Source organism: Maniola jurtina, chromosome 17 (assembly GCF_905333055.1).
Source record: "Maniola jurtina chromosome 17, ilManJurt1.1, whole genome shotgun sequence".
NCBI classification, from domain to species: Eukaryota; Metazoa; Arthropoda; class Insecta; order Lepidoptera; family Nymphalidae; genus Maniola; species Maniola jurtina.
In genome coordinates this window covers 4,860,827-4,868,347 of record NC_060045.1, presented here as the reverse complement: position 1 = coordinate 4,868,347, position 7,521 = coordinate 4,860,827, and the positions used below count along the sequence as shown (strand labels likewise).

General features: G+C 38.3%; 1 protein-coding gene across 2 annotated transcripts; it reads right to left on the bottom strand.

The window, feature by feature from the left end:
* Positions 1-3,542: 3,542 nt before the first annotated feature.
* On the bottom strand, positions 3,543-7,211 carry LOC123874085 (MORN repeat-containing protein 4-like). Of its 2 annotated transcripts, none has more exons than XM_045919260.1 (3): positions 7,083-7,211; positions 6,137-6,331; positions 3,543-4,026 (listed from the first exon to the last, which is right to left on the bottom strand). In XM_045919260.1, the coding sequence occupies exons 2-3, from the start codon at positions 6,294-6,296 to the stop codon at positions 3,587-3,589; spliced, it is 600 nt and encodes a 199-aa protein (XP_045775216.1). In that variant the 5' UTR covers positions 6,297-6,331; positions 7,083-7,211; the 3' UTR covers positions 3,543-3,586. The 2 variants fall into 2 exon arrangements, with proteins under 2 accessions (XP_045775216.1, XP_045775217.1); XM_045919261.1 differs by having other exon boundaries at positions 6,137-6,310.
* Between the last annotated feature and the right edge of the window lie 310 nt (positions 7,212-7,521).

Here is a 7,521-nt window from a genome sequence, read left to right as displayed (position 1 = left end):
TTGATGTTGATTTTTTTATGAACGAAGTTGTTGCTTACTTGCTGATTTTATTATTACTATTTTTTATTAGTAGATGATGTTCGCGACTTCGTCCGCGTGGATTAAGGTTCTTAGGAATCCCGTGGGAACTCTTTGTTTTCCAGGATAAAAAGTAGTTTATATCACGTTTTATCACCGTTGCCAGATGTGTAGCAAATTCTTAGTCTCTTTGAAAAGATACGAAAATCAGACCGAAGCTACGTAGCTACGAAATGACTAAAACGGATGATTTTGGTACTAAGTACATTTCGGAACCAACGCTGCTTCTTCTGGAAATCTATGCAAAAAATGACGTGAATCCGTGCGTGATTGAAGGACAAAGGCGTGTAAAATAATCCATTTCTCAGGAACTTTTTGTTTTACCGGATAAAAATAGTCTTTTACTTTAATCATGCAAAAAATTACATCGATCCGTTGCTGCTCCGTCCAACAAAACCTCATTTATCAATACGTTCCTAATAAATAGTTTGGCAGCTACGAGGGAACTGGTGTGAACCGATAAATAATAATTAATAAATCAGTAAACATACATACATCCCTGCCAAACACTACATCTCCCGCGGTCGGGTAAAAATAGAATAATCAGGTCTAGGTTTCAATAACGGGAACCTACCTACCTATTAGATTAAAGATTTTATTTCAAACACAAGAGCATTTCTACGAAAACGTAACGCCTCAATGAATTCACATATAGAGGATTGGGTCAATGACACTATAAAATGAGATCGATAATGATTTAGAGGGTAACTAATTCATTTAGTTGCTACAAGCACGCTTTAAGTAGCTATTAATTTACCAAATGCCTTAATATTTTTACAAGACTCAATTTTTATTAACAAGTAGGTACTATTTAGACATATAATTCTCACACACACACACAGAGGGCGGACTGAAATTCAAAGCTCAGATTTAAACATCACTCGTTGCACTAAGTGTCCTACCTACTCTTAACGCAAGCTTTAAGCTTAGATGAAGTCATAGTCACATAGTCATGTTTATACAACAAGCATCTATTATTTTTATAGAGTTAAAGCTAAGGGGCTCAGAGCAATGTAAGTACATGTTATCACTCTGTGACTGTAAGAGACCTTGGAAAAGTTTCAAAAAGTTTTAATTTACATTGCTTGAGATCAGCGGTCTTCAAAGTTCAAACTGTGCTTCAATTATGGCCCGCGCGGGCAGATCTATCTATGGCTCGCGCGGTATAACTAAAAATGCCGGATATATCCAGTCCGCCATAGTTTATTATGACTGTAGTCATATTGTAATGTATTTATATTGTAAGGAAGTCGTACAAAACAATAAGCTATCAAACGTTTTAGATAGATATTAGCCTTATTGACGAGTAGAGGAATCGGCGTGACCCTAGGCTAAAAAGTTTGGAAATTTGATAATAGAGGTTCAAAGGAATTGAGCTTTTGAATTATTTTTGAACTCCTAAAAAAGCCAGATGAGCTAATAAGTACCTACCCTATTTAAAATTCTGTGGTAGGTACATCCTAAACCAAACAACAAGTGGAATTTATTGAGTGAGGTATACTTGCTAATATATCAAAAGATTTCTTCACACCTAAAAGGCCTTTAAAGAGTCAAAGCTTGTAGGCGTACAGTCGAGGCCAAAAGCACACTTCACAGTCACATTTAAGGTTTTATTCGTGGGCGATTGCTATTTTGTTACCTACTCCTTTTAGGAAAACTTTGATACTTTAGATATAGCTGGATAAGCCTAGAATAAAATTATAGAATTACCTATAGTATAAGCTCATATAGGTAGGTATTTATATATCTGTCTCTTGTAACATAGCGTCATGCTTAGTCATAGAAATTAGTAAAGGTCTTCAATAAAGGAAACCTAATACTCTAAAGTCCTTGTAAAATAATTCTGCCTACCGCTACATAGTACCTGTATGTACCTCAATATCTAGAAAGGAGTTCAAAATATGGTACTACCACTAAAACTGTGCAGTTAAACCGAAAAATGTTTTTTTATGAATACGAGCTCGACGATACTGGTGTACCTACGTAAAGTACACAAAATGAATAAGTGGATTCAAATAGTAAAGTGTCACTAAGTTGTATCTTTAACTGGTTATGTTACTACTTAACACTTTCGACCCAACCTTTTTCACAACTGTGCATTTCCTTTGTTTACTCTCAAGTACAATACTTGTACCTACATTACCAAATACACTACTCAATCGATCTTGTGTGCTTGAATTCAAAGGTTTGGTCACACAAGGCGCGACAAAGGGGCGAGAACTCGTATGAAGGTGTTCGTATTGTAAAGTGCGCTTAAAAGCACCACTGCAGCAGGCACTAGGCAGTCGAACTCTTTAGTGCTACATTTTGTGTATTATTATAAGATCTAACGTGAACGTAGGTACTACTACGTTGCTATTTCACCTGCCCGGCTAGCATAGGCAGTTTTAGTACATTAGCATTTTTATCTACTGCCCATGCTAGCCGGGCTGCAGGTGGTAAGTAATGATGCAGTCTAAAATGGTAGCAGGCTAACTTGGAAGGGTTACGGTTTTGACAATTTTATTAAACCCATACCCATCATCGTTTTCTACGCAGCATCGTACCTTTGCTTGGCGGCACGGCTTTACCGATAGGTAACTAGCCACCGCCATAGTCTGCCACCAGAAAAAATTCTATTTTCGACTAATATCAACTAGGAAGAATGCAGACCTTAATTAAAAATCATTCATGCGTATTGTGCGTCGGGTGACGTCTTGCCATGCAGTTTCCGTCGCGTGTTCTAAGTGCCCAAGCCTTTAAACATAGTACCTTGTTAATTTGTCGGTCCTGTTGATGGACTGACGGAAGTCACTTATGGATGGTGAACATTTTAATATGCATTTTGGATGGCTGCTTCCCGTCACGTTTTGGACGGCCATAGAACTTTTTACCGTTGCTATTCAAACCAATGCTTTTAACTTTATGCTATTTGGTTACCAGTTTATTAAAAGTAACTCTGAAAGAATCTATTTGATTATGAAACGTTGATAGATCCAATGTGGATTGAATCTAGAGCGGCGGATAATAAGAACGAAACGAATATATATACATATATTATATACAGGCGAAAGCTCTAAGTGTTTACCTGCCATAGTTTTTGGATTAAATAATCGATTTTTTTACATCAGGAATAGTTATAGTTTAGTAGTTTAAGTTTGGCAATCGAAGACTATAGGTCCATTACACTTCAAAATTCTAGCGTTTCTTTTATACAGAATGTACCTACAAGGATTTATATGCCTTCCCAATTTTCCGAATGTTAGGCCATTTCCCTATCTACTGTAATCTTTTGGTCAGACTCAATAACTACTCAGTCTATCCTATCAAGTAGGTATTTCTAGGTAGGTGATTGTCTTTCCAGATCCATATTATCAGCTATTGGTTTCCATCTTAGACACTCTTCATCACTTCCCACAGAGAAGAGATCGCAGACAAGGCTAGCTTGTTAGGGGTCAAAATTTGAATAAAAAAGATCAAGTAGGTAAACGAAAAATATACATTTATTAAACTTTCTGTACATAGATTGTTAATCCCCTTGATCGACCTTCACTTGATTTTCATTAATAACAGATTGTACCGTTTTAATTTTAGACACGATCGAGCGAGCACTCAGTTCCGACCGTCTGAGTCTCTTCAAATCTCGAGACCTTTCTAACATTTCATAGAAATGATTGACAGGGTCAAGCCAAGCGAAGCCCTGGTCGGCTTTCCCAAGCCATTGGTGGCCGTTGGGATCAGTCAAAGTCAGCCGTCCCACTGGAATGTTATCAACAAAGTCGCCCGTTAGAACGCTGCCGTCCGGATATATGTATCTGCCTTTGCCGTTGTAACACCAGTCTTTGAAAAGGCCCTCGTATCTAGAACCATCTGTGAATATGATGGTGACTTCTTCGTTGCTTCCAAGGCGATCATTTTCCCAGATGCCGGAGTAGATGTCGCCTTCCGCAGTAGTGTATGTGCCAGGACCTATTAAGAAAAACGAGAAGTGAAAAGTTTTGCTTTTGGATTCAGTTTGTGTAGGTATGTAGGTAGGGTATACCTATATAGGCACTCTAGAAAGTATATAAAAATTAGAACTAAGACGTGCTAGATAGAATATATGTATGTAACTATAGTATTTACCATTACCATGTTCTATTTAGTGTACCACCTAGTCGCAAACAGACGATATGGTCTGATGCAAACGGTCTCCCTAAAATTATATTATAGAAGGCGAAAATTCAAGAAGTAAATAGGTGCTCGCTAGTCACTAGTAGGTAAGTAGTGGTACTTAGTTACCTTTAGGTACTCACAGCGTCTACTAAACAATCGATAAATTTTAAAAGGTTAACGAATTCGGGTAACGAACTCCGTTTAAAGTAAATTATTACGTCCCCCTGTACCTATTCGTATCTTAAATCTCTCCAAAGACAGCTTTACACTAATTTTGAAACAGCGGCATTCTCGAAAGGGATATAAAACTTCATTTGGAGCAATCAGGGCGTAACGCTCAACATGGCCCGGAGTCCGGAATGACGGTACACTCCATTAAGCTCTGCGTTGAAAGACAAAAACGTTTTGTAATGCTTGAATGACTTTAGTGCCGAGTCGTTGGACTCTTGAAATTAACAAGGTTTAAGTAAAAGTCGGATTAAACATATAAAAGTCATTTCTTCTATCAGGAACCTGTACTTATGTATCTTTAGGACTGATTCAGATTCCCGTACCGGTAAGAGGCGGACCGGGTTCGTGCCGGGCCGTCCAAAACGCATAGTAAGTTAAAAAATCCTACGCATAATGGTAGGAATCGTGAGTAGGTAGGTACTTAAATTATGTTCCTAGTTCCTACCTAATGACCTAAGCATAGGTAGTATTTTATGTTCGCATTGAATTGAATAAGCTTGAATAAGCTATACTTAGAGAAGCTTGCCACCTACGCCTATTATACTAGATAAGTATGTACAGTCAGCAACAAAGCTAGGTTTGCAGCCGTCCGCGTCAGAGGTGATTGCGACCGCGGCATTGTAGCTGTCATTCTACCGCAATGGAGCTGCTGAATTACACGTTTGACACCTTGGCGTTAGTTACGGGTGTGGTTTGTATTCCAAAGGAAATGGACACGAGTACGCGCGCAGGTGTGACTTCCTAGAGCACATGAGAAGATACGAGTAGGTACTTTCTAACTCCTACCATGTACTTACTTGGGTTGTGGGTTTACGCTTTATTATCGCATCAGTCTAAAATAAGCATTCCGATAAGTTTACAAAAATGTCGAGACAACTTTTCTACCTCCTACATAAATAGGTATCCTACCTACCTATTCATCATCATCAGCCTGTGGACGTCCACTGCTGGACATAGACCTTCCCTAAAGAGCGCCACCACACCTACCTATTGATTTCAGATAATATATAGGTACCTATCTGTCGTACCCGTAACTTATTTTGTTATTCTTAATTTTAAGATACCTAACTAAATAGATAAGTAGGTAGGTACGTGCATAAGCTTTGAACTCATTCCGACCTTTTAAAAAGAAAAGAAAAAGGAATCAAAACTTATAAAGTACTTCCCGTTGACCTAGAATCATTGGCAGGTAGCATTTTCTTATAGCACAAGGAAAAAATCCTAAAACCCTCGAAAACCTCGAATTTCTGGTTAGGTACATTGAAAAATAAAATTAAAATGTATGACACGAAGTAATTACTAAACCACGTCATAGATGACGCTGTCCATAATTAACTTGCAGTGTTGCACTTAAAGTGAAATATCTTGTACGATGGTAGGGAACCGAGCGTTTGTGAGTACGACTCACACTTGACCGGTTTTTTGTTATAATAATATAATAGACCGTAAGGACTTCATCTCTGTTGGTGTTAGCTGGCGGGCGTGCTCTGCCTTTTTGGAGTGTTTTTTTTTTGTTAAAACTGACTGGAAAGCGCTCTAAGGGGGTGCCGTACGTATGTCGGCGGGCGCCGGCACAGACGGGGTCCATACTTGTATAGTTTAACTAATTTGTTTCAAATAACTACAAACTTGACATTGGCTAATCTTTGTAAAGCCAGACAAGAGAGAAAAAAAAATAGACCGTAATGCTTACCATGCATTTTCACACTCCTATCCTTTTTCTTAGCCTCGAAGAATCCATCATAGGTGTCGCCAGTGTCGTGTTGAAAGAAACCCTGATCATTGATAACTGGAAGGTCTTTCGGGGGTTTCGATTCCAACTCCGACTGCCCTTCCGTGATTGATTCGGCCATTTTGTTCCCTTGTTCTGATTATTTGTCGATTAATTCTAAATGGAACAAATTTTATAGATAGAAAGGTTCTATGACCTACATAATACTTAACTTTGTAACTACAATTTTGGTACATGAAAATAAATATATATATATATATAATATCTACAGAAAATACTAAGTACCTAGGTTCTTTGGGTGATAATTTATTGTGATATAGATGATAGTTATTGTGATATAGATGTATTTGCCATGAAGTTTAAAACGTACCTACCCAGCCTATAGACACTTTCGACGACACTGAGTTATGGCCATAACTTCATGGCAAATACATCCACGTTGCATAATCTACTATCATCTACATCACAAGAAATTAAGTTGCCTGTACCTGTTTTGCCTATATTTCATCGTCATTGCAAGCCCCTGCCTTTTAAGGGTGCTATACCAGAAACCGGGACCTAAGCCATACTAAGCTAAGCCTCTGCTGTCCGTCCGTCTATCAGTAGGCTGTATCTCGAGAACTGTAATAGGAAGAGTGTAGAACTTGTACGATGGTACGGAACCCTTTTGTGTGCGAGTTCGACTCGCACTTGGTCGATCTTTATTATTTCTTGTTGAAATAACTAAGTACTTAGTATGCCTAATATCGTAGTAGGCAAGTATCAAAGACAGACGGATGGACGGGCGGATGGACAGCGGACGCGTAGTTATAAATAAGTAAAGATATACATATATAAAAATCTAATTAATGAGAACACACTAATTGCAATGATTTACGAGTATTTATAGAGTAAAGTGGCTAATTACCTATTTATTAATCAAATTAAACAATTTCGGGGGTGTGACAGCTCTTCCGTGACTTAGCTGACGCGCCTGCCATTTCTTTTTGCACGCAACTGTAACAAATGTTTTCGGCCATGACCCAAACAGGTCGCAATTTAGATAAGTGCTACAATCACAACTTTTGTCATGATACCCTGAGGAATAACATAATGACATAACCACCATAGCAAGTACCTAGTGTTCATATTCTCTATTTCTTTAGAATTCTTCATTGCACACACAAACATACATATACAGAAAGAAACTATACATTAGGGTGCAAAGGCGGCTGTATTGCTAAAGCAATCATGCCAGGCCAGCTTTGGTGAAAGAAAATTTCATCATGGGACCAAGCAAAATCTATGCAGGCATAGAGGTCGGTGATGCAGGCGTGAGCCTCAGTAGAGATGGAAATCAGTGCATT

Excerpts from the sequence above, each read along its gene's own strand:
- LOC123874085 (XM_045919260.1), bottom strand. The coding sequence starts at position 6,296 with ATGGCCGAATCAATCACGGAAGGGCAGTCGGAGTTGGAATCGAAACCC. Across the intron at positions 4,027-6,136 it reads TAGGAGTGTGAAAATGCATG|GTCCTGGCACATACACTACT; the intron begins GTAAGCATTACG and ends TTTTCTTAATAG.